Genomic DNA, 22,502 nt, shown 5'->3' on the forward strand with positions numbered 1-22,502 from the left:
GGTGTTTCTTTGTGTGGTTATAGAAGGCTAGGCAATCATTTGTCCACTTTGACGTAACTCAAACATGTGATTATTTCTACTCCGGAGTGTGCCATTTGAGCCGGAATTCCATGCAGGTTCAACTCTATTCAACTCAAGCCCTTTAATCTATCCTCTTCCACCGCATTAGAACACTCGCTGTCCCAACTTCAGAATATCGGCAATAAGAGCTCCCTGCTGACCCACGGAAGGGATGCGACCAGCGATCCAGTTTCGTTGGTGCTGCGATGGAGTGAACTGCCCGGCATTTATAAAGGGCCAGAAAAGAAGGTGCGCACCGGCATCCCTCGGGATACTTGTATCACTATCCCTGAGCTGCTTGTGTGGGCTTGAGGGTTCGTTTGGACCTGTGCAATTCAGCAGCTCCAAGTGATAGCCGCAGTGCTGTGGGACTGTTGCACATATCTCTGAGCTTAGCTGATGCAGCTTCACCAACGTTCGCTGATGCTGTAATAAACCAGCCATCATGCAGGGGTGTGCAAGTATCGTGCGTTGCTCTAATTGCCAACGGATCTCATCAAGCAGAATCATCCGGCATGCTCGAAGGTTATTCCAGTTGTAAGCAATCCATAGGTCTGGATAGACATGGAAACCCTCCCCAAAGACCAACTCTGACCTCTCTTGCGAAGTGAAAATCTCAAATTGCCAAGAGGATGGAAAGGTGTCTGCTACAGAAGCCAGCTCACTATCGAGTTTCTGAGCGGCAACGATTATAGTATCTGGATCTCGGATCCTTCCCGATCGTAGTTCATCACGAAATTCAATCACCTTGATGATCAACTCCGACAGCCGCCATGCAGGATCGCTCGTCGTATCAACATATCTTAAGGCCTTTTCATGCAGTAGGACTAGATCACCCGGTATCGGAAGCGACAACATAATGCAATGGACCGAGATACATGAGAATAGGTGATGAAACAACTGCCGTCTCGGACAAGATGAGATAGACGCGTCTCCTCGCAGACACAGTAGCGTCGCTGCGCCTTTCACATGCGCATAGCGGTTTGACATAGTACGCCTGGTCTCAGCTGTATGAGACTCGTAGGAGATGAGAAGCAGTATTGAAATGACGATCGCATCAGTTGCTGCGTTCGCTTGCGATGACGAGAGTGCTGAATTAATGAATCTCAAGGACCGAACATATTCACATCTTGCTTCGCTCAAGATTTCTGGATACTGATACTTGTAAGAGTAGGCTGCGAGCCCGACTGCACTCAGGCTGGTGGCAACCATCGGGTCTCTCAGGACCTCCGCGCTGAATGTATAAAGGTATTCATTATAGCCCCGGATCGCTCGGGTCGGTCGCAGGACATGGTTTGCTAGGTAGTATTCGGATGCACGGCAATGTAGAGGCTGCACTATCTCCATCGGTAGTTTTGGAGCTGAAACGAGGTGCTCCCTCCTACGTTTGGTGGTATGGACCAGGTGCTTTGCATCGGAGGAAGCGTTACGGGACATTGTTGCATGTACTGCTTGGAAAGTGTTGATGGCTGCTCTTTGCGGCTCACAATATATAAACATTCGATCAGCAGAATCCGCATCTCGCGGGCAATGCCAGCCAGATCGAACACATTGGGTACAGGCCGGTCGTAGCTTATCACACTGCAGGCAGTTAGCCTCATGCTTCTTATCAATCGCATAGAGGTAAGATGGGTTTACTTTGATCTTCCGCTTCCTGCAAGTTTGGCAGCCTGTTGACAGCCGTCCGTGGCGAACCATTGTCCCACATGAGGCCAGTGTTGTGGAGCGTTTCCCAGCGCATCAGCGCAACTGGTCGTTATATTCCCTTGGGACTCGAGAAACTGATTGCAAATCATTACAAATACGGATGATGATGTGAGCTAACGTTCTCATGATGACAACTGAAAGGAATACTACACCTACCCTGGAAGTGAAGAGACTCGGCACCGGCGGGCAGCAGTGACGCTAGCCCTATTCGGAAGGTATTGCGAATCAGCCAATCAGCGCTCTATATTGCGAGTCTGAAAGATAATATACAAATCCATGGAGAATGAACCCGACAAAAGCTCAATCGACTGTCCATGAAGATATAAAAACCGGCTCAAAACTCCTCGATTGCTTCAATAGAACAGTCAAACTGTCATACCGAGCTACATTTCTTACCTGGCATACACTTCTGTTCTCGTATACACGAATCTTTAACATGCCATCTGATAATAGAAATGTCTTTGTGGTGTTTGGAGCCACTGGTGTCCAGGGTGGCTCAGTCTCGAAGGCCATACTCAGCGACCCTGACGCCTCTCGACAATTCAAGGTCAGAGCTATCACTAGGGACCCTTCCAAGCCAGCCGCATTGGCTCTTGCTCAACAAGGTGCAGAGGTTGTCAAGGTAAGCTTACATGGCTGCTCAGCTACTGCACTGTACAATACCATGGCTCTAACCACAAAGACTAGGCAAGCCTCGATAAAAAGGAAGAAGTCTATGCTGCACTTCAGGGTGCATATGCAGTGTACCTGGTCACCAACATGGAAGCTTTTGATTATGCTGCAGAGACAAGGCAGGCGAAGCTTGTGGCTGAGGTTGCCAAGGTAGAATCAGCCTCTGGTACCCGAGACGTTTATCTAATTAAAACAGGAGCTGGACATTAAACATCTGATCTGGTCAAGTCTGCCGCATATTTCGCAGAGTAAGTCACTTCGCACCTGTTGCTGAGTAGTCATTGTATCACACAGTCGCTCTCGACTAACAATGTTGCTGCTTGACATAGTCACCGACGGTAAACTCACCGGCGCTGTTCACTGGGATGGCAAAGCCGTTGTGGACGACTATATTCGGTCTCTAGCGATCCCTCACACGATAATCAACATTGGAGTGTATACGCCCTTCATCGTTGATTTCTTCCTCGCTCCTCTATCCACTGATCCTCCAGCTTTCAGCCTTCCCTTACCGGAGCCTGCCAACATCAACACCGTGCTGCCTGTGGTTGACGCAGCAGCGGATGTCGGCAAGTTTGTGAAGGGTATCCTGCTTCGCCCAGAAGAGACAATTGGGAAACGGCTGGATATCGCGGAAGGGTATTACACCGTCAAAGAGATAGTGGAGACCTTGAACAAGCTGGGAAGGTCTGTAGTCTTTCAGACCCTGCCGAAAGAGACGTTCAAGACTGCACTTGCCTCGAGGGGACTACCCGAGTTCTTTCAGGAAGACTTGTGCCAGGTCCTCCAGTACATTGAGGAGTATGGTTACTTCCATAATGGTACAGTTGAGAAGGCTCGTGAGGTATTATCCTGCCACAGTCTGGTGGAGAATGATGTAATGCTAATCTTGTATCGTGAACAGATTGCAAGCGAACCACTGATCTCGTTGGAGGAGGCGTTTAGAAGCAAGCTTGAGTTTGTCAGTCTGGGCGATAAATAGACAGCTTCCAGCTCTTGCATTGAACTTAAGCCACGCTTAGTGCCATGAAGGATTTAGATATCGAAAGGGTGGTATTGGTGGAATCTAGCTGCTTGTATTTTGGGTCTTGTCCTGCGGTTAGAATCTGGTATGGAAATTTGATGCCTTGCTGACGTGCCGCCTTGCGGATTCGCTGGTGGGCGGTGTGCATAATCACGTGACCGTATGTCCTCTGACCTCAGGTGCCCGAGGGTCAGGTTCACCCAACTGTGGATGCCTTTAGAGCCGGTCAAGAGGCCTCGCAAGGTACCCCAGTTCCAAGGTCCAAGAGTCTATATTTAAGCATGAACCACTCGAGTCTCTGGCGTGGTCGTGATACGTAAGGCCCAGATCACGTGCAGGGCGAAAACGGACTAGCGGGGAGGCTGTCTACGTAAGACACCCGGTCCAGGAGAGGGTGGAGTTCGAGCCATGCTGCACAATCTCCCACAGTCCTAAGCCTTCAAAGCGTGTTTCAGCTCTCACCCCCCCTTTTACAACAGTATGATACTATATCGGTCTCTGATATTGTCTTCTGGCTGACAATGACCGGCAATGATTGGGGGTGGAGTTCGCAACATCACAGTTTCAGACATTCATGGGGCGGCGGCGGCTGAGGGGTTGACAACTTGCGATGGGCTTATCTGCAGATCCTGTGGGTAGGAACGATGAGCAATGATGGGCAACCATCTCGGTGTGGCTTGATCAGTCTATTGGGTGGAAACCTGGGGAGGATGCATGCTCATACGTAGGCTCAGTGGCTTTCAGCGTCACGCCGTCAAACGAACACATGTATATCGATGGAAGATCCACCGCGTTTCCACTGTCCACGACGGCACTTACCCCCTTTGAGACGAGCGCCCTTCCGCCGGCGGAAAAGTATTCAAGACGACGTTGACTTTCGCTCTGCAACATGCATACTCAGTATCCAGTCAAGCTTTTGCACCAGTTCATGGCCCCATGGCCCGCGAACAAATACCATAGCAAAGGCTGTCGTCTTCGGCCAACAGTTCCACCCACCCCGCCAATAAGAGCTTGGACACCTAATATGCATACGTCCTTCATTTCGAACTGTGGAGGCGCTTTTGATCAAAGACGAACTTAGCCCCGAGGACGACATGTTCGCTGTTGCCTTCCCACGCTGCGCCAGCCCCCTGACAGCCCACCTGCGCCTTGGTTGCGCCAGCCCATAAACCTCCGGCACTTCCCTGTTCTCGTTCCAGCCATCGGACTTTCGCTCTCTATATCTCTGAAGAAACACTCTTCATTCGTTTCTGAAACTTCTCACTCGTTCACCATCACACATTCGTTTCACACAGCCAAGACAGCCATGAAGTCCTACATGCAGTGGGCCGCCGCTGCCCTCGCCGCCGGAGTGCCCTTGTGCGCAGCCCAGACCTACACCGACTGCAACCCCCTGAACAGTATGTTGATGCCGAGAACGAGAGTCCTGAGCCTGTCGCTAACTGATCGTCACAACAGAGACCTGTCCCGCCGATACTGGTCTCGACCAGTGGTCTTTCAGCACCGATTTCACTGTCGGGTCTTCTGCGTTCAACAAGTGGACCACGACCGCTGGCACGGTTAACAGCACCTCCCTGGGTGCCAAGTTTGAGATCAAGGAAGAGGGAGATGCTCCCACTATCCAGACTGATTTCTACATCTTCTTCGGAAGAGTGGAAGCCAAGTTCCGCTGTGCCAACGGTACCGGTATCATCAGCACACTTGTGATGGAGTCCGATGACCTCGACGAGATTGACTGGGTATGATTGGGGTTTAACAAGTAAAACAGTCGAAAGCTGACCCCTATCACAGGAACAAATCTCAACCTTCGACACTTACGTCCAGACTGACTACTTCGGCAAAGGCAACACCACCAGCTACGACAGGTATACCAACGTGGACCTGACTGATCCCGTCGAGGAGTTCCACACCTATGCCGTTGACTGGACTGCGGAAAGAATCGAGTGGATCCTCGACGGAACTGTGGTTCGCACCCTCGAATACGCTGACGCGGTGGATGGCACCAACTTCCCCCAGACCCCCATGGTTGTCAAGATCGGAATCTGGGCTGGTGGCGATCCCAGTAACAGCGCTGGAACCATTGGTAAGCCAACTGCAGTACTTGACAATTATCTATGTCGTTTTGCTAATGTGTTTCTCAGAATGGGCGGGTGGCGAGACTGACTATACCGCTGGTCCCTTCATCATGTACCTCGAGTCGGTGAACATCACCAACTACAGCCCAGCATGCAGCTACACCTACTCCGACAAGACCGGCGACTACACCAGTATCACCAGCTCGAACTCCACCTGCAACGCCACTTCCACCACCACCTCTAGCAAGAGCACCTTGGCTAGTGGCTCAGCTGTTGCCTCCAGCTCTGGCGCTGTCTACACTGGTGGCGCGAACAGCCTCTCCTATGGATCTGCGATTTCCATGGTTGGCGCTGGTCTTTTGGCTGCTCTTCTCTGATTTGGATCACCGTGCTCTTATTCTGACTGCACCAGATAAGGCGTCTTCATTACTTTGTATATATAGACCAACTCCGCAGGATAAATTCCAAAGACTCTGTTTGTGAGGAGTGATCTCCAGATAACTGCGTCCCGTGCCCTTAGCTTTATGTGTAGTGCATGTGACGCCCAGAGCCCGCGTCGCAACAGCGTGCTTCTAGATTCGACCAAATATCTTTTCGCCCTTGTTGCCCCAAGCGAGAGAAGACAAGCCGCACCTGATTCCTTCTAAATCACGATGAGTTAAACCAGCAAGGGATTTTGATGGTGATCTTTGTATCCTACTTGAGTTCTCTTGAATGCATCAGCACACCACAAAGCCACGAATCCTGGGATCTGCAGCTAGCAGCCTTCGACCGAGCCTCCGAAGTCTCATCTCCATCTGTTTAACAATGGTGGTGGAGTCGGGGCTACCCGAAAAGCCCACGAACTCGGAGTTTGCCGAGGCCCGCCCCGACGTCTCCGACCCACCTCGGAGTTGATTACCACTCATGGATTCACCTTTGCAAGTCTGCCCGGCATAGATGGCCGACCGGACCATAAAAAAGAGGAGATCTGTGAGACCCGTCTTGTGGTAAGTTCAATGAGTACAGTTATATTGACCCATGTCCGACTGCAGGATCGGCTATATGAGCAACAGACGCAAACCATCAAGCAAACCATCAAGGGCAAGCTACAATCAATGTCTGTAACAAGAGCATCTATCTATTGAATGACTACTATACGGTGGAGACATATCCAATTTTGATGGCCCGCCGGATCGCTTTTGTTCGGACTTACTGGCCGCAGCACGTAAAGACTATGACCCGGGAAGCAAGTATATCCAGAAGCAGGCAAGAGGGCCGATGCCGGTGAACGACAAATGCACCTCCCTCGGAGCTAAGAAGTGGCAGGCGAGTCGACACAGCGATAACCGATTGAGAGTCAACTCGCCGCCGATCGCCGAGCTTCCTACTTCTTCCGAGTTGCAAACTGCCAAATCGATCTAGGTACACACTAGGCGGATATTGGCGCCCCTGGAGGCTCTGCTGTCGTTCGAGATTATGGGATTCCAGGGACCAAAGTGGTAAGGATTTCTATCGCCTTTGCGTGTCAGAAGCTGTGTGGATCTAACAGGGTCTCTGTCTCTCATCTGGTATTAACCCAGGAACTCGATCCTTGACTATCTGTCATAAAATCGCCAATGCTGACAATAAGCTTCGCTAAGCTTAGCGAAGCTTTAACCGGAAGGCTTAATCTTATGCAATTCTATGAGTATGACGTAGGGCTGAGGGATAGCGAAACTCAGTCTATGGGCCAGAAGCTCAACCCCGCATGCTTAGCCTTTTGAATAATATCAGCGAGCTAGTCATATAAGCCCGGAGGATGATAAAACTATGATTGTGGCCAGATCCGGCATTCTTTTGATGATTTTCTGGGTGGTGCAGAGGATTTCAGCAACATACTGGAAGTGGGTGTGTACTAGTGGTGATCTAGACTATCCCCTCGGGTCTTGCGAATCTTTCTCATTGAATTCACAGTTGGGGGGGGGGGGCAAACTTCACTGCGTGAACCTTAAAATTGGGGAGAGGAGATAGTATAGATACTTAAAACATTGTAGCAAGAATATGGAAATAAAATAAAATAGCATTCAAAAGTCTACAAATCAGAAGGGGAATCCAAAGATCCAGAAAACCGAACTTCGATATCCTGAGGAACAACGCTGGCAGACACAATGCCAGGTTTCCTTAGAAGTTGACTTCTTGGTTCAGAGTCAGTAGTTGAAATATGCCAGGCAGCCGCAGCGGGGACAGGCAGCAAACTACCTAGTATGCATGCCGCAAGGATGCACTGTACAGTACTATACTTCCATTCACTGTGAGTAGCACAGTGTTACTTCCTCAATGATAACATCTTTTTGCCCGCACTCTTCCTCCCACCTTGTCACTCTCGCATCTTCCTACTTCTCATCTTCCCACTTTACCTTCTCCCTACCTTTTCATCTCCAACTCCATCCTCTGTCCTCTTCACCACCTGATCACAAGATCCCTTTACCTATCATACCACGACACAAAACCGCCACAAAAGATGGGGTAAGTGAAACCCTGACCAGATCTCCCGAGTCCCAGCAAAACCCACTAACACGCTCTCACTTACACCGAAAGCTACACCCACTACTTCCACGTGAACTCCGCCAGCCAAGGCTGGGAAGCGACCTGGCCGCGCCTGATCGCCGACACGCAGACCATCATCGCCGCCGCCGGGGTGCCCCTGACGGGGCCGCCCGACTACTACGATGGGTACGCGATGGCCACGCCACCGATCGTGTCCGTGGACGAGGGGATCGACCTCAACGGGGTCGGCAAGAACGGCCACGAGCCCCTGGTCATCGGCGTGAAGGAGGACGGGTCCTTCAACTTCGTCAAGACCGCCCGCAAGCCCTACGATAAGGTCGTCGCGTGCGTGCTGCTCCGGGCCGCGATGCTGGCGCCGCACGCTGTCGAGTTGAGGTGCGTATCCCTTCTTCATCATCTTGCTTCATTCCTTTGGTTCTTTGATTTCTGTTTGGATGCTGGAAGACGTCTGCTGACGATGGAACGGGGCTTGCTCGCTCAGATCGGATGGCTATTGGGACCATGATTGGGAGTGGAGGGCCGCGAGGGTGCTCTACCAGCGGCTGTGGCCGCATGATGAGCTTCATTGTCCGTGGAAGGAGGTAGAGGAGGAAAACGACGACGAGGAGAATGTCGACGCCCCCGGCGGTGGCGGCACTGGCTGTGCACAGCAGTAGAGGCTGAGTGGAGGAGCACAGAGATATGCAGAGGACGGGACTCCGAGTTGTTGTAGCGTCGGGCTTCTCTCGTGCTATTCAGTTGTCCTACTTCTGACGGGCTGTGCTTGTGGTTCGAACGGCCTCGACTTTTCCTTGCTGACCAAGCTGTATCTCATTGAGGGAAACAAGAGCGAACTACTAAGTCTTGTCATCTTATGCAAAAATTGATGTTACTTGCTAATGCTATCCGGGACCTCTTTATATCGATTCTTATTCGTATTGTCAGTAGACCTTTCCCCTACCTTCCTTCGAGTAACTTGGATGCAGGCGACGACGAGGGCAGTTTTAGATGCGGTTGCAGATACTGCACAACTGTCTCTCAGACACCACAGCTTACCTAACCAACAGAGTGATGGCAGTACTCACTGCTCTTGTCTATCTAGCGCTTGTTCCAACGTGTTCCAACCATTCATTTTATGGCAATAGTGGATGCATTACGCGGTGAGTTCCGAATACTGCTCGGGAGCGTTACAGAGCACAAATGTTGACTCTCGTTGCAACAATGTACGCAAGATGGATTAATTAATTTTATAGCAATATTAGAACAGAATGGAGCGACCTGAACCAGGCCCCAAGTGTCGCCCCCAGGAATTACATAGAATGTTGAGCAAGTCCCAGCGACCGGGGATACACCTCCCCACGACCGATCCACCAACCCCGGCCTCCACCCCGCCCATCAACTCCTCTAGAACAGCACCTTGGAGACATCCTTGTTCTCCTTGATCTTGATATTCTTGATCATCAGCACCCAGGCGATGGACAGCCCCATCAGCGCCGTACCGGCGATCATCATATTGCGCTGACTGGAGGCGTACGCATTCTGGATGGCGATGCGGGTCTCGGAGCCGACAGGATAGGAAAGCTGAACGTCGAGGGACTCGTAGATCTCCTCCCACTGGTCGAGGGTGTCAGCAGGGAGGTACTGGCGCAGCTTCTGGGGCAGGGTGTTGGTCCAGATGGCGCCGGAGACGCTGCTGCCGACGGCGCCGCCGATATTGCCAAAAGTGCTGAGCAGGGCCAGCATGGCGGCGTACTCCTCGTGCGAGGAGGCGGCCAGGACGGCGACCTGCTCAATGAGGATCAGGGTGCCGCCGCCGACCGCTAAGAAGATCTGGCACATGCACATGTAGCCGACGGAGTGGCCGGGGGTGCGGAAGTAGATCATCAGCCCGCTGGCCAGCAGGTAGAGGGGCACTGCCCACAGCAGCAGCCACTTGAATCGGCCCGTCACCCGAATCAGGTACCCGCACCCGATCAGCCAGATCGGGTCCATCAGATCAAAGATCGAGCTGATGTAGCCCGCCTGCGTCAGGCTCGTGTTGTACACCACCTGCAGGAACGAGGTGTAGTAGCTCGCCCAGCAGTAGTACGAGATCTGGTAGGTCGTGCTCAGCAGGCACGCCCCGATGACGGTGCGGTTGGTCAGGAGGTGGTACGGGATGAACGGCTTGGGCGCGCCCCAGCGCTCGTAGACGATGAACAGCAGCAGCACGCAGAAGCCCACGACCATCATCGCGATGATCTTGGGCGATTTCCACTCCTCCTCGGTGTTACCAGCGATGTTGAACGAGGTCAAGAAGAGGATCAGGCCGCCGATCATCAGGATGATGCCGCCAACTGGAAGGAGAGACTCGGTGTCAGAGGGGTTGTAGCGGAACGTGGCTGAGGTGGATGTAGGGGAGGGAGATACACACCATCGAACTCCACGATGTAGAACCAGATGCTTTGCCACCAGGTGCGCGTGCTGCGGGGCTTGTATTGCAACCGACCCTCCTTGTCGGCCTTGCGCTTGGCCATCTCCCAGGTCAAGATCAACGGCAGGGCAACGACGGGCAACAGGATGCAGACGGTTCCGTACGCCCAGCGCCAGTTGGTCTCGTGGAACTGGTTCGAGAGGGGTGCGCCGGCGAAGGCGGTGATGATGTACGGCGAGGAGGTGAAGCCGAAAGCGATACCACGGTTGCGCAGAGAGGAGGTGTCGGAGGTGAGGACGTCGACGCAGAAGATCACGCCGGTGAAGCCGACCGTGTAGAAGGCCTAGGAAGGGCCGTGTCAGTATACTCCACTGCATACAGAAGGGCCTCTGGCTTGAGCAACTCACCTGCGCAGCACAGTAGGTGGCAATGTTGTTACAACCCGCCATCATGATCAAACCCATCATCGCAATGAGAACCATGATGCCCAGACCGACCGTCCGATCCCACAGGTTCAGCACCTTGGCAATCGGCAGCAAGCACGCAGCACCCATGACACTCGTGACGATGCTGATGACCGTCAACAGTGAATGTGCCGAGAAGTCACTGGTAATGTAGGCCGACAGGTTGGCGGTGAGGTTGTTGTTCAGCCCACTGACAAAGTAGAGCATCCACATACTATAGACCTCCAGTCAGTTTGTCCCAGACCCAAGAATCTTAAAGCATACAGGCTAGCATGCACTCACCATCCATAGGAGAAGTAGAGAGCCTTCTTGGACCACACGGCCGTGACCGCCTCGGCAACGCGAACACCATCCTGTTGATCTTGGTTCTGCAGTGACGGGTCGGGGGAAACCTCGCGCTCGATGGGAAGAGGGTCCTCGTCGACCTGAGGGGGATGGCTCTTGTTATCCAGGGCCATGGTGACTGAGCAATCGAACCGTGTCCGACAGGCAGAGAGGGCGGCGGGAGAGAAAGCAAAGAAAGAAAAAAACTTTTGTCGATCTGCCAATCGATCCTTTGGGGCTGCGGGCGTGAGACATTTTAAGCAGCCCTTGCACGGCCAAGCCTTGTCTGTGTCACGCCTGCGTATTCTCAAGCAACCGGGTCAGCGATTCCCCTCCCAATGTCTTGGGTTTCCCTTGGCGACATCTCCCAGTGGCGGGCCTGGTCCGAGGTGGAACCAGGATGCTGCATCTGATAAGATACCATCGCCACGCTAGGGGTGGGTGGTTCGGTGACACTTCGTGCCATTTTGGCTAGGATGCTTGCTCGTTGGCTGCTCCTGCAGTAAGAAAAACTCTATTCTATGTTCAGTGCCTCCTAACAACTGAACGAGATGGTTGTGTGCCCTATCAATGCGAACTCTAATGTCTTCTTCCTCTCCTGCTCAGATGACCATTCAACTACAGTAAAAGGATGTAACATCTGTAGCAATTCCCAAAAGATCTGCAACAATTGTATGTTCATGTATATCACCAAACTCCACAGACCCAACGTCTCGTTGAGTGCCTCCACCGCGAGCTGAGAAGAGCACCGCTCCCCTCCTCCGCCAAGAACGGCCAAGGATCTAATCAATCCGCAAGCGGGTATCCTCCGGAGCACATCGGACCACTTTCGAGTGGTTGCACTCGGTCTGGTGAGCCAAGAGACGAGACTCGTAACCGAGGTCGTGGCCGGACACTTGGCCCTCGTAGCAAAGCGAGGAGCCAAGCCCGCGATTTCTTGGAGGGAGTTCCTTGGCAACCATGCCACGCGGTTTTCACGGATGCAGATAATCTGATAAAAAGATCAGTTTGTCCGGGTTGTTTTTGAGGTCTATCCAGGAGGTAGAACATCATCAAACGATATTTTCCTACTTCTCCACAACCAGAATCCAGCTTATAGAAATGTGGTGGCCTAAGATTCCAGAGCGGAGACTCTCGTGGTCCGCGGGCCCCGTGCGCGGGACTTCCCCATCTGCTGGACCCTTTTTGTTGTCCCTTGTTTAGTGCCGTGCCCTGATTCCGAATAATTGCCGCAGAATGCGGGCGCACCTGTGGCGAAGATGATGCTGTATGCTCCGCGGGTGTCTTACTCATTACTTCGAGCTTCATCATCATCATCACCCCACGCTGCTTGAATGATAGTATGATCCATCATGAGGTAGTTGTGTGGTCAAGCTGTCGTTGCTTGAAATAGAAATTTTCACTTTCCCGCTCGGCTACCATCGTCCTCCATAAATTAGTGTCCCTGTTGCTGCATGTCAGACTGGTTTACCTAATTCGAGATTGCCGAACTGGATAATATGTCTCAGACCAACAACTCAGGCTAGGCTGCCATATATCTCAGATTCAGGGACCATGGAAGAACGGTGGGCCTGCGTCTACGGAGAAGCAACCACCTTGGCCATGCAGGTTAACACAAATCAGATCCTTTTTCTGGCAGCTTGGTCTTCTTGGTTCCCGGGCGGGAAGCGGGTTGATAAGATTGATAACAGCCTGGGTCATCCTCTGTCCCAGATGGATCTGAAGAGCGTATTTTCAATACATGTATCGGTATGGATCTTCGTCCGTCTGTCGGGCAAAGATACAACGCAACCGCTGGGTAAGGTAAATACCGCCTTGTTCTCCATCTGTTTGAGGCTGTGGAAAACCAGATCTGACATACCATCACATCTGGTTTTGTTCGACCCCCTGTTTCTTCCATTCGCAGTCACGCCTTCGAACCTCAACAACCTGACTATGGGAATCTCAGTACTCTCAGAACCCCAGCAATTGGAGGTTTGTACTTGCAGAATTGAAGTACGGAGGATCGGTGGTAATTGATCGGCGCCCGGGGGCAAACAGGACCGACAACCAGCCACAGCGACAAGAAGCTTGCCATGGCACAAGCCATGTAAGTTAGTGCAGCACTCAATTCTTGTTAAAATGGTAAGTGACTGCGTTGCTAGCCGCATCTACGGTAAACATATATACAGCTTGATCCTTCAAGCAAGCACATACGACCACAGGGTGTGGAAAACAGGGCTTCCCGTCCGCTCAGCCGTACTTAAGCCACACGCCGGGAGGGTAGTAGTTGGGTGGGTGACCACCAGCGAATCCCTTCTGTTGTATGTTTTTTTGCAGCCTTTATTCTTTTGCGTAACGTAGGTCGAGGACATGACGGGCGCAGGCTGTTTTGTTTGGCTTACGCTTGCCAAGCATTTACATGTAAAAGTGGCGGGACCACTGATGCTGGAAAGCATGGTTCCTCTCGCTTACCCCTTCAAAAGTAACAACGTACTAACTAAAGTTATATGTTGTGTACACTTAAGCCATTGCTTTATTTTGCTACCTGCTAAAAGGGATGCTAAGGTTTTCCTTACATCCAGCGATGTGTTCCGCGCAAGGATGCTGTGTTCTAAGGCCTGCCGTGACGAGGCCGATTAAAGCAGCATTCCTCTGGCGCTACATCTCCTAGCAAGAGCTGCATACGACTTTTCTCCATATCAATTATTCATTTTCAGCGCATATAGCTCAGACTAGCCTCTTAGTCACTATCAAGAGATAACCTGGCTGCTTGGTTAAAGATAGACTCGGTAACCAGATCCCCTCCCGGAATCACGCTGGCTGGCTTCTCCTGCTTGAGTAGCTGCGACATGCCGATGGCCTGCTGAATACCCGTCATATTTCCAATGAGGTCGAGAATCTGCGTCGTCCATTCCTTTGCCGGAGATTCTGCTGCTGCGCATCGGCCCGCAATGAAAAGCGGCCACAGCACCCGGTATATGCTTCCAAAGCCTACCTCGCCGGAAATGAAGTAATATGGAAGACTGTCACAGATCTCCCCCGCCATGTGCTCAATAATGCCAGTAGACTGATAGATGATCTGCTGATACTGTGGCAGATTCTGTAGCCTCCACCGGCGCAGGGCCATCATCCTAATCATCTCGTTGAGCACGATGCGCGTCTGGCGGTAGTTATTCCACATGGTGGCGATGGAGACCCCGTGGTAAATATGATATCTGTTATCATAGATCGGAGGATAGGTGGATTTGGGCAGATGGGAACGCGGGTCATCGATGACTTGATAGGACCACGCGGGACTCAGCGATGTCGTCCACGCCAGTAGGCGCGCATCGAGGGTAAGAGACCTCTCTATCAACAACTGTTGCTTCTCAAGGTCACCTTGGAGGTGTGCCTCATCAACCTCGATTGCTATATCGTTCAGCTCGATGAGCATATTGTAGAGGGTTTCGATCGGCCGGGTATGTTCATTTCTTTTGGAACTTGCAACTTGAGACAGCGCTGCGATCGTGGGTGAATTGTGAATCTGGGACCCCAGTCTGAAGAAGACACTGCTGATTACCTGCCAATTGCATTAGGCCAGTAGTATAAACCTCCCACGGATGTAACTGCTCACATTCTGAAAGCGCACAATGGTGAACAACTCTAGTCCAACAGGCGAGTTCAGCTGCTCTTCACCTCGCAGTTCCAGGAGCTTGGCTGCTCCTTGAGCATGATCCCTCCAGCCAACACCCATTTCCGTGGGTCGTGATGTGATCAGCTGAAAGGGATTGATTAGTGTTTGTCGCTTGGACGAAAAGATTGCAGCTTAGAGTGGGAGATATCACCTCATACAAGCCCAGCAACAACACGGCGCCCAGAGTGGAATCCGACGTTGCTGTTGTCGGATCTCTCAAAGCACTATTGGTAGCACGCAAGGCAATAATATGTTCTTCCCTGGCTCGCTGTTTCACATGCGGCCTCCTCGTCATACCCAACAGGCCTATAGCCTTGGCGGAGGCCATCAACGCAGGAGAGGGGTCATTCTGCAACAGGCTTGGCAGAAACAAAAGTAAGCCCCGATGTTGGTCCGTGCCAATATAGTATGGAATAATATACGACATGGCCCGCTGGTCATCGGAGATGGGTGAATAGACTAAAGTGGGTGTAGACGGCGACTCTTCCGCAGGCGACTGTTGGGTGGGACCGCCACCATATCGGGCTTGAGCCTTGGACGCAACTTCCGCGCTCTGATCATAGACCCTCAGGGTATCCGGATCTCGATATCCGAAACACTCTTGATTCACTCGCAGGCATTGTGAACAAGATGGCTGACGACGGTCGCACTGCATACTGTTGGCCATTTCCCCAATGTTTAATGTTTTATGCCTGAAGGTGCCCACTTACTCGCAGCCGTCGCTTCCGGCACAAGGTACACCCCATACTGATTTTTCCTCTGTAAACCCGGGCCATGATTCTATCATTCTTAAAAGGGAAACAAGTTCGCAGACGTGGCTTGTTGATGCATTGCGGGGGGGGGAAGGACTGTTGGTGTTATAATAAAAGGGAGCTAGCTTGATAGCAGTGGCTGGCAATGATCCGCCCCACAAGCATTCGCAAGCGTTTGCCAGTTGATCCCGCATGGGGGCCAAAAGTACGTATAGGTATTGTAAATGTACTGTACCCCGCAGAAATTAGAACACTAAGGCTCGCACACTAAACCATCCCAGGTAGCCAACTCGGACAGCTTGGGAGCGGCGGGTGAGTGGACTAGCTAGTTTGGATCAAGCAATATCCACATTCACTGCGAACGACGCCCATAAAGCGGGAAGCCAGACACAGAAGAAGACATATCAATCTTATAGTCGGTCCACTGACTAAGGTCCTTGTTTCCGACCGTCACTCAGCGGACCTGATCTGACTAGTCCTGTTCTTCTGCAAGCCAATTTTGCATGATTTCCGTGGCCAGGAACTACCTAGTATTCACTACATCATGAAACCGGGAACTCCGATCTGATGCTTGTGTCAGTCCGTGTAAGGATAGCCCTCAAGAAAAATTGTAGGCCCCAAGTTCCGAGCCGGCTACTGGATTGAAATTAGCGCGCTCGGTTGTACTAAGGCTCACTAATGGGAACTTTGAACTCAATATCCTCAGAGCTGAGAAATCAAACAGATTGATTTATCTGGAGCGGCTGGCTTTGGTCACATCTGGTCTATTCTAGGGGAGTTGTTCGTTGACAAGGGCAATTCTTCTACATTTGATGCGCAAGGCTGACAGGAAGGAGAAGCGCTGAGCCGGAGATAGGCCACCCCGGTCCGGGAGAAGAACAACCCAGCAGTGTATAAATATGACTCTACTCCTGTTGTGAAGGTGGTATACAACAAACTCTCCAAGCCTTGCGTTTCGATTGATTCGTCTCTTTTTCGACCTCAATCACATCCACCGACAATGGCAAAGGTAACCTATTCCGATGGTATTTCAATCCTTCAGTTGATTGTGTTCCCATTTCTTCTCGCGTGCTCCATCTATATCTGGAAACGAACAGGATGGAGAGCCGGTGGTCCTACCTGGCGATTCGCTGTCATCCTATCTGTGCTCCGGGTGGTCGGCAGCATATGCACACTGGCCCAGCTCAGTTTCACCTCGACCAATCTACGAACCGCCGCAACGGTATGCAACTTGATTGGTATCGCCCCCCAGTCCCTGATGTATATGGGACTGTTACGACAGATGTAAGTTAGAGACCTTAGACCTCACTCAATTGGCAGAGACATGCTAACAGGTAGGTATGTGCATTCTTAGTGATGTGGAATACCGAATTCCTCCCAAACCCCTGCAGTTTTTGTCTCTTGTTTCCTTGATCGCCCTCATCATCGCGATTGTGGGAGTGGATAAGACTGAAAAGTCCGGCAACATAAATGCACTCCTCAAGGCAGCCATGATCATCTTTCTCATCGTCTTTGCCGCCATCCTGGCGGCCACTGCTTGGCTGTTCAAGGAGACACAAGGCACTTTGCAAAGATTCCAGAAAAAGCTGTTCATCGGAATTGCTCTCTCTGCGCCCTTCTATACAGTGCGGTTGATCTATGCGGCGATCGCCGATTTGGGCCACTATGAGATCTTCCAGTCCTCCCTCAGCGGCAACCCTAGCGCCAGCAGTCTCACTCTCTCGTTGTGCATGTCTGTGTTGGAAGAGATGATTGCTCTGGCCATTGCCGTGGCCTTGGGTTGGTCTGCGATGCTCGAGAGAGACTTCGTGATCCCGGGAGCTGCAGTTTCTGGAGATTTTGAGCAGGAGCAGGAGCCGAAGGCGGAGGATGTATGATCTGGTGAGTGTCCGGTGAGCTGTAGGATTCTCCGGCATTCCTTGGTCTTTGTGGAGGGCCTGGTCTTGGTCATTTTCATGTACATAGATGATGATATTGTTCGTTGGCAAATACGCCTACTATCGTACTGCGATTGTGCGCTTCTTGTAAAGTTCCTTTGCTACTCCTCGTTCTCGTCCGCCTAGTTTCGCGATTCTGGCAGTTCGGGGCTCAAGGTGCACGCGCGGAATCGTCGGTCTCCGCTGATCAACGATGCTCTTTTCCTTGCAGCGAAGGCCGCTCGCAACACTGGGCTTCAGTTAATGAATCAATTGCTTGGAGGCGACAACCCTTTGGCCGAGGCGAATTGCTCGATGAGAATCGACAATGATGTTGAGATGCCCCTAACAGGTGCGACTGAGAAAGGCAACCTTATAAGTACAGCAATCCTTAGAGGTATAGTTGTAAGCTTTTTAAGAATCGGTTATACAACCTTTGCTGTAATTTGTATATACTATCTATTCCTCCGCCAAATCCTCGTGAAGGTTGGAAGGGCCTGTTTAGCCCTGGCACTGTTTATTTGAGTACTGCTGACTCCGAGAGCAGCGACTAAGAAAAGGCTTAAGACTTATTGCTAAGCCAGCGGAGTTTAATAGGTAGCCTCAAGTACTGATGAGCGGACAGAAAGCCCTGTCTCCCACACCTAGTGCTCGTCTCATGTGTTTGAATTATACGTAAAGTGCTTTGGGGAGTCCAATATATTAGGCAAGTAGTATTAAGCTGCCCTAGGACTGCGGGCAACTCCTCATTAAGGTGTATCTGTATCACACAAGGTGTGGCCGTGGATGGGTCAGGCCGACGCTGGTATAATAACATAATCGTCTGCGGTCGCCGACCGATACAAAACAATCCGACAGATCGTCCAACCAGACTCGTCCCAGTCTCAAGTGCTCGTACTGCTTACGTCGCTCCAGATCTCTCACATGCATCCAACGTGCACCAGATCAAGAACCGACGTCTTAACAGTTCCAGCCAGGCAGGCCGCTGATATCAGTGGCCACAATGCCCCAGGGAGGGTTGCAGCCACCCTCGTCCGAGTTGAAGAGGTAGTACCATCCTTTTCTTTTTATTAGCAAGAATTCCCGTCTGTTCACGCAATGAAGTCTTACCGTTGGCACAGCGGCAGTAGGAGGTGGAGATACCGCAATCGGGGTCAGAGCTATAGTAAGGCAAGTCAGTACAAGGCATAGGAGCTGCCAGATTGAATGAGAGTGTACGTACACAGGGAAGCACCCGCTGTCACCGCGGGTGGCGAGGTCGGCGTTGCTGGTCTCCGCCGAGGGGAGAGCCACCACGGCCGTGGCGCTGAGGAGAGTGAGGAGGAGAGTAGGAAGCTGCATCTTGTGGGATTCTGGGATGATGAGGATGGTGGTGAGGAGAGTCTACGAGACGAGGAAGTCACCAGGCTTATATAGTATTCGGAGGAAGCCTCAATTATGGTTTGGAAGTTGAGGCATATCGCTAGATACTCGCGCCCAGAGCTCATGGTCCCATTGGGAGAGAAAGGCTCTGTCGGACTCTGCAGGAGTAGACGGCCTCCAACGCCGCTGGACTTGGCACAGGCAAGTTATCTATACAGAATCCCTTGAGGCTGAAATGTCTCAGTCTGCGATCGCGTGATTGGTGAAGGATGTGGACGCAGGATTGTGGAGTATAGAGCTTGCCTGATAGCTTGTGAATAGCCGAGAGAATACGAAGCGTTCGATTGAATCTGTGATTCACTAACATGATTGTTAGCAGGGTCTAAAGGGTTTTCCATTAGACCAGGCTAGTAGTATAGTAGTACTAGTATAGTAGGGGTAATGCATTCAAGGGATGGACTAGGGCTGGAATAGGAAGGAACAACGATGCTCACCGCCCGGACCGGCACGAGGCTACGCGCAATTTGGAATTGACAATTAACTTATCAAGTACTTGTATCATTCTATCAAGGAACCCTTAACCCTGAAAATCGATAGTTGGTGGGGGTAGTCAAGATGATTTCTTCAACGCCTCCACGCGGCTTGGCCTTCTTGGGCAAAGCTTAAACCCAACCGCATTTCACTGGTCGGAGTCCCCACAATCCTTCACCCCATCGCGGCCATCGCCTGATAACTGCCCAGTAGCGCGGAGATAAAATTGATAAAATAAACCTGAATCAACGCTGAACGCTCACTTGCGCCTCCTTTCTTCCCCTCACCAAACAAGTGACCATGTCCTCCCCTCCTCCTCCTCCTTCTTCAAAGCCCTCTGGCTTTAACAGCCTACCCAATGAACTACTCCTAACAATTCTGGGGCAATCTCCGGATATCTCCACTCTGTGGAGCCTCATCAACTCCTCTGCACGCTTGGCCGCACTATTCCAGGCTCGGGCGCTGGAGACCGTCGAGGCCGTGCTCGAGGCCACCGTCCCATTGCAATCGCGAATTCTCATGCGGGCGGTGCTGTCCCTGCGTGCCGGAACCAGCCCGTGCCAGGACTATTACGACGCGATGGATTACCTGGTAGAGAAAGACGGGCCCTGGCCGCCAGTGGTCGCCACCGCGGACATCGTCCGGGAGTTCGTGCGGTTCGCACACCAGGTCCATCTCCTCGCCCATTGGTGTCTCGATTCTTGTCTCGAGCACTGCCTATCGCGTCCCCTGCTCGCCCGGCGCCAGTACTCCCCGACATTCCGGCAGCCCACGTGGACGGAAGAGCAGCGCACGATTCTCGCGGTTTGGCGGCATGTGTGGTACCAGAGCCTTCAGCGTGCGGGCCGCCAAGGGTCGCTAGAGTGGAGTCCCGCGGACCTCGACCGCTTGGCGACAGTCACCCCCTTTGAATACCCCATCCCTTCCTCCGGTATCTACCAGGTCTTGACCGTCATCGACTTTTTGGCCCGCCACGCTGCGGCTGGATCCGACTCAACCACGGGTCTGGGTCTGGTGCTCCCGGATATTCCGGCACACTTGAGGTTCGGATGGCCGTGTGCCCCTGCGCCCTATGCCAGCGCCTTGGCGCAAGACGCCGATGGGCTGAGTACTGCAATTAAGCCGGATGAAGGAGCTCTCCAGCTGGAGGGCAAATTAGACGAGGAAAGGGAGAAAGCACTAGCGACTGAGATAGCCCAGGCTGCGGCCCCCTCTGCGCCTCCCCCTGAGGATGAATGCCGTCCGTGGCCGCCAGGCTACGTCTTTCAACCGGTACGAGATTATGGTGTCCGACCACCGGCACGCGAGTGGCAGGATCTCGATGCGGAGCCCCTCGGGTTCCAGTTTTGGCGCAGTATGATACACAATCCCCTGGGTGGTCGCGGCAAGTACATGGCGCTGCGAGCCTATCTGCCGTACGGATTAGTTCTGTGGGAGGAGCAGAGGATCACGGCGATGGGACTGTGGTCACCACTGGGTGATCCATGCGATTACTACCGGCGGTGGTATGCGTTGTTAAGCGAGGAGGAGATACAGCAGCACAAGTCGAGCCTTCCTTTCTGTGGGGACACGGAGTACTGAGAATCAAAGTGACTAAAGCATTGAGCAAAACACTATCTACCATCCACGCAAGCTCTCCAGAATAATCTAATCATACCCTCCATCGAAGTGCCCCCCCAGATATATCCCCTCTAGCTCTTCTCGTAGGAAGCAAACCCCGTGAAGAACTCAACAGGGGCCGACTTCTTGTTGGAAATCTTGTACTGCACATTTTGCGTGTAATCATAGGCGATCCTATTCATTCTTCATGTTAGCATAACCTCCCCTGAACTGGAAAGGGGACACATACGCAGCGTAGGCATAGCTCTGCGGGTTCCGCATGGCGTATCTCTTGGTGAACGCTTTCTTCCCACTGCCTCGGCTCTCGTAGCCCGTCATCCGTTGAAACTGGTACTCCTCGCCGACGGAGGGGTACATGAGACTGTCGCCCCAGACCAGGTGGAACAGCTCGTGGAATATGGCGGTGGCCTGGGGGGCCACCTCGGCGATCGAGGTAATGGTGCTGCCGGTGGGAGGCGTGTGGTCCTCAAACAAACTGTTGGCGACGGCGGTCACGTCCACCGCGTGCAGGCGGCCGCCCCGTAGGGCTTTGGGACCGAGGTTGATGAGCGCCTTGTCGGTATCCATGAGGGTGAATGCAATGGCCGAGGAGCCCGAGTCAAAGACCCCGACGGTGGGCGAATCCCCCCATTTTTGGTCGAAGGTGTAGCCCTGGATTGAATCGCTCCAGTAGGGATACTGGTCCTCGGCCTCGCTCGCGGACTTGCCCTGAGCCACGGCGTCCTTCTCCGCGATGGTCTTCGCCTCCTGCTGCTTCTGCACCATCAGCGAATCATCCTCGATGAGCACATTGCCCGATCCATCGGCCTTGGGAATGGTCTCTCCGTCGGCATTGCGCAGCTCGCTCTTCATGTCCTGACGGATGCGCCACCCGTCGCCGTACAGCAGAAACGGCTTCGTCTTCTGGGCGCCGTTGTTGATCTTCCCGCCACTGGTGAGATAGGTCACCACGCCATTGAAGCGCTTCTGGATGGTTTGGAGGTCCGACTCGCTGGGGGACAGGAACAGGGAGTTCATCAGTCGCTCTGCCTCCGCCTTGCCGGCGAGGGCGTCCGTCGCAGCGGCCACCCCGGCGTTGGCAAGCGTGAGCGCATCGGTCAAGAGAGTCTGCAGGTCTGTGTCGGTCGGCAGACCTCCCACATCCACTGCACCCGGATCCGTACTATACTTGAACAGCTTGCTGAGCTTCGCGAGATCGCCGTCCGCAGCGACCGCGGGCTGCCACCAGGAACTGGCGGCAAGCGCCGCGATGAGAAACGCAGGAGAGAAAACTTGACGCAGCCGCACCATCCTGAGGGCATGTATTCGGGCTATCCAGTTTGATGAGATTTCCAAGCAGTTGGGGTAATCGTATTCTATTTGACTAGTTCCATCGTCGACCGTGTGTCTCGTTCAGGTACCTCAGCGTGGCCCCCCTTTTTT

The 22,502-nt window shown here is 52.6% G+C and overlaps 10 protein-coding genes across 10 annotated transcripts, besides 3 other annotated features; 5 read left to right on the forward strand and 5 right to left on the reverse strand.

Moving 5' to 3' along the window:
• On the reverse strand, positions 1 to 1,888 carry BO86DRAFT_249948 (Zn(II)2Cys6 transcription factor domain-containing protein). The gene is made up of 2 exons (XM_025667167.1): positions 1,699 to 1,888; positions 1 to 1,641 (listed from the first exon to the last, which is right to left on the reverse strand). The coding sequence occupies exons 1-2, from the start codon at positions 1,756 to 1,758 to the stop codon at positions 166 to 168; spliced, it is 1,536 nt and encodes a 511-aa protein (XP_025522393.1). The 5' UTR covers positions 1,759 to 1,888; the 3' UTR covers positions 1 to 165.
• A 315-nt stretch (positions 1,889 to 2,203) lies between these two features.
• Positions 2,204 to 3,528, forward strand: BO86DRAFT_413799 (NmrA/HSCARG family protein; the record flags this gene model as incomplete). The annotated part of the gene is made up of 5 exons (XM_025674779.1): positions 2,204 to 2,389; positions 2,455 to 2,589; positions 2,636 to 2,687; positions 2,769 to 3,280; positions 3,341 to 3,528. 5 exons carry the CDS (start codon positions 2,204 to 2,206, stop codon positions 3,416 to 3,418), a joined length of 963 nt encoding a protein of 320 aa, XP_025522394.1. The 3' UTR covers positions 3,419 to 3,528.
• A 1,089-nt stretch (positions 3,529 to 4,617) lies between these two features.
• Positions 4,618 to 5,921, forward strand: BO86DRAFT_249958 (glycoside hydrolase family 16 protein). The gene is made up of 4 exons (XM_025667168.1): positions 4,618 to 4,860; positions 4,919 to 5,199; positions 5,252 to 5,543; positions 5,602 to 5,921. Exons 1-4 carry the CDS (start codon positions 4,767 to 4,769, stop codon positions 5,910 to 5,912), a joined length of 978 nt encoding a protein of 325 aa, XP_025522395.1. The 5' UTR covers positions 4,618 to 4,766; the 3' UTR covers positions 5,913 to 5,921.
• A 1,981-nt stretch (positions 5,922 to 7,902) lies between these two features.
• Positions 7,903 to 8,733, forward strand: BO86DRAFT_372606 (uncharacterized protein). The gene is made up of 3 exons (XM_025670355.1): positions 7,903 to 8,022; positions 8,095 to 8,439; positions 8,546 to 8,733. The coding sequence occupies exons 1-3, from the start codon at positions 8,018 to 8,020 to the stop codon at positions 8,718 to 8,720; spliced, it is 525 nt and encodes a 174-aa protein (XP_025522396.1). The 5' UTR covers positions 7,903 to 8,017; the 3' UTR covers positions 8,721 to 8,733.
• Positions 8,734 to 9,400: 667 nt separating this feature from the next.
• mirD (putative MFS siderophore iron transporter) lies at positions 9,401 to 11,450 on the reverse strand. The gene is made up of 4 exons (XM_025672996.1): positions 11,203 to 11,450; positions 10,864 to 11,134; positions 10,457 to 10,799; positions 9,401 to 10,379 (listed from the first exon to the last, which is right to left on the reverse strand). Exons 1-4 carry the CDS (start codon positions 11,376 to 11,378, stop codon positions 9,448 to 9,450), a joined length of 1,722 nt encoding a protein of 573 aa, XP_025522397.1. The 5' UTR covers positions 11,379 to 11,450; the 3' UTR covers positions 9,401 to 9,447.
• Positions 11,451 to 12,957: 1,507 nt separating this feature from the next.
• Positions 12,958 to 13,042: a sequence feature (Protein overlapping with rRNA (BO86DRAFT_250047, RAH76504.1) was converted to a misc_feature.).
• A 150-nt stretch (positions 13,043 to 13,192) lies between these two features.
• Positions 13,193 to 13,218: a sequence feature (Protein overlapping with rRNA (BO86DRAFT_250047, RAH76504.1) was converted to a misc_feature.).
• Positions 13,219 to 13,284: 66 nt separating this feature from the next.
• Positions 13,285 to 13,587: a sequence feature (Protein overlapping with rRNA (BO86DRAFT_250047, RAH76504.1) was converted to a misc_feature.).
• Positions 13,588 to 13,926: 339 nt separating this feature from the next.
• Positions 13,927 to 15,738, reverse strand: BO86DRAFT_443390 (uncharacterized protein). The gene is made up of 4 exons (XM_025676361.1): positions 15,610 to 15,738; positions 15,051 to 15,548; positions 14,840 to 14,983; positions 13,927 to 14,785 (listed from the first exon to the last, which is right to left on the reverse strand). The coding sequence occupies exons 1-4, from the start codon at positions 15,673 to 15,675 to the stop codon at positions 13,967 to 13,969; spliced, it is 1,527 nt and encodes a 508-aa protein (XP_025522399.1). The 5' UTR covers positions 15,676 to 15,738; the 3' UTR covers positions 13,927 to 13,966.
• Positions 15,739 to 16,651: 913 nt separating this feature from the next.
• On the forward strand, positions 16,652 to 17,528 carry BO86DRAFT_325545 (uncharacterized protein; the record flags this gene model as incomplete). The annotated part of the gene is made up of 2 exons (XM_025668531.1): positions 16,652 to 16,935; positions 17,006 to 17,528. The coding sequence occupies 2 exons, from the start codon at positions 16,652 to 16,654 to the stop codon at positions 17,526 to 17,528; spliced, it is 807 nt and encodes a 268-aa protein (XP_025522400.1).
• A 999-nt stretch (positions 17,529 to 18,527) lies between these two features.
• On the reverse strand, positions 18,528 to 18,908 carry BO86DRAFT_404577 (uncharacterized protein; the record flags this gene model as incomplete). The annotated part of the gene is made up of 3 exons (XM_025674026.1): positions 18,528 to 18,625; positions 18,678 to 18,727; positions 18,790 to 18,908. The coding sequence occupies 3 exons, from the start codon at positions 18,906 to 18,908 to the stop codon at positions 18,528 to 18,530; spliced, it is 267 nt and encodes an 88-aa protein (XP_025522401.1).
• Positions 18,909 to 19,754: 846 nt separating this feature from the next.
• BO86DRAFT_443396 (uncharacterized protein) lies at positions 19,755 to 21,041 on the forward strand (the record flags this gene model as incomplete). Its single annotated transcript, XM_025676362.1, has 1 exon — positions 19,755 to 21,041. Exon 1 carries the CDS (start codon positions 19,761 to 19,763, stop codon positions 21,039 to 21,041), a length of 1,281 nt encoding a protein of 426 aa, XP_025522402.1. The 5' UTR covers positions 19,755 to 19,760.
• Positions 21,042 to 21,151: 110 nt separating this feature from the next.
• Positions 21,152 to 22,097, reverse strand: BO86DRAFT_325477 (uncharacterized protein; the record flags this gene model as incomplete). Its single annotated transcript, XM_025668527.1, has 2 exons — positions 21,152 to 21,254; positions 21,310 to 22,097. The coding sequence occupies 2 exons, from the start codon at positions 22,095 to 22,097 to the stop codon at positions 21,152 to 21,154; spliced, it is 891 nt and encodes a 296-aa protein (XP_025522403.1).
• Between the last annotated feature and the right edge of the window lie 405 nt (positions 22,098 to 22,502).

Source organism: Aspergillus japonicus (genome assembly GCF_003184785.1).
Source record: "Aspergillus japonicus CBS 114.51 unplaced genomic scaffold BO86scaffold_97, whole genome shotgun sequence".
Taxonomy (NCBI): domain Eukaryota; kingdom Fungi; phylum Ascomycota; class Eurotiomycetes; order Eurotiales; family Aspergillaceae; genus Aspergillus; species Aspergillus japonicus.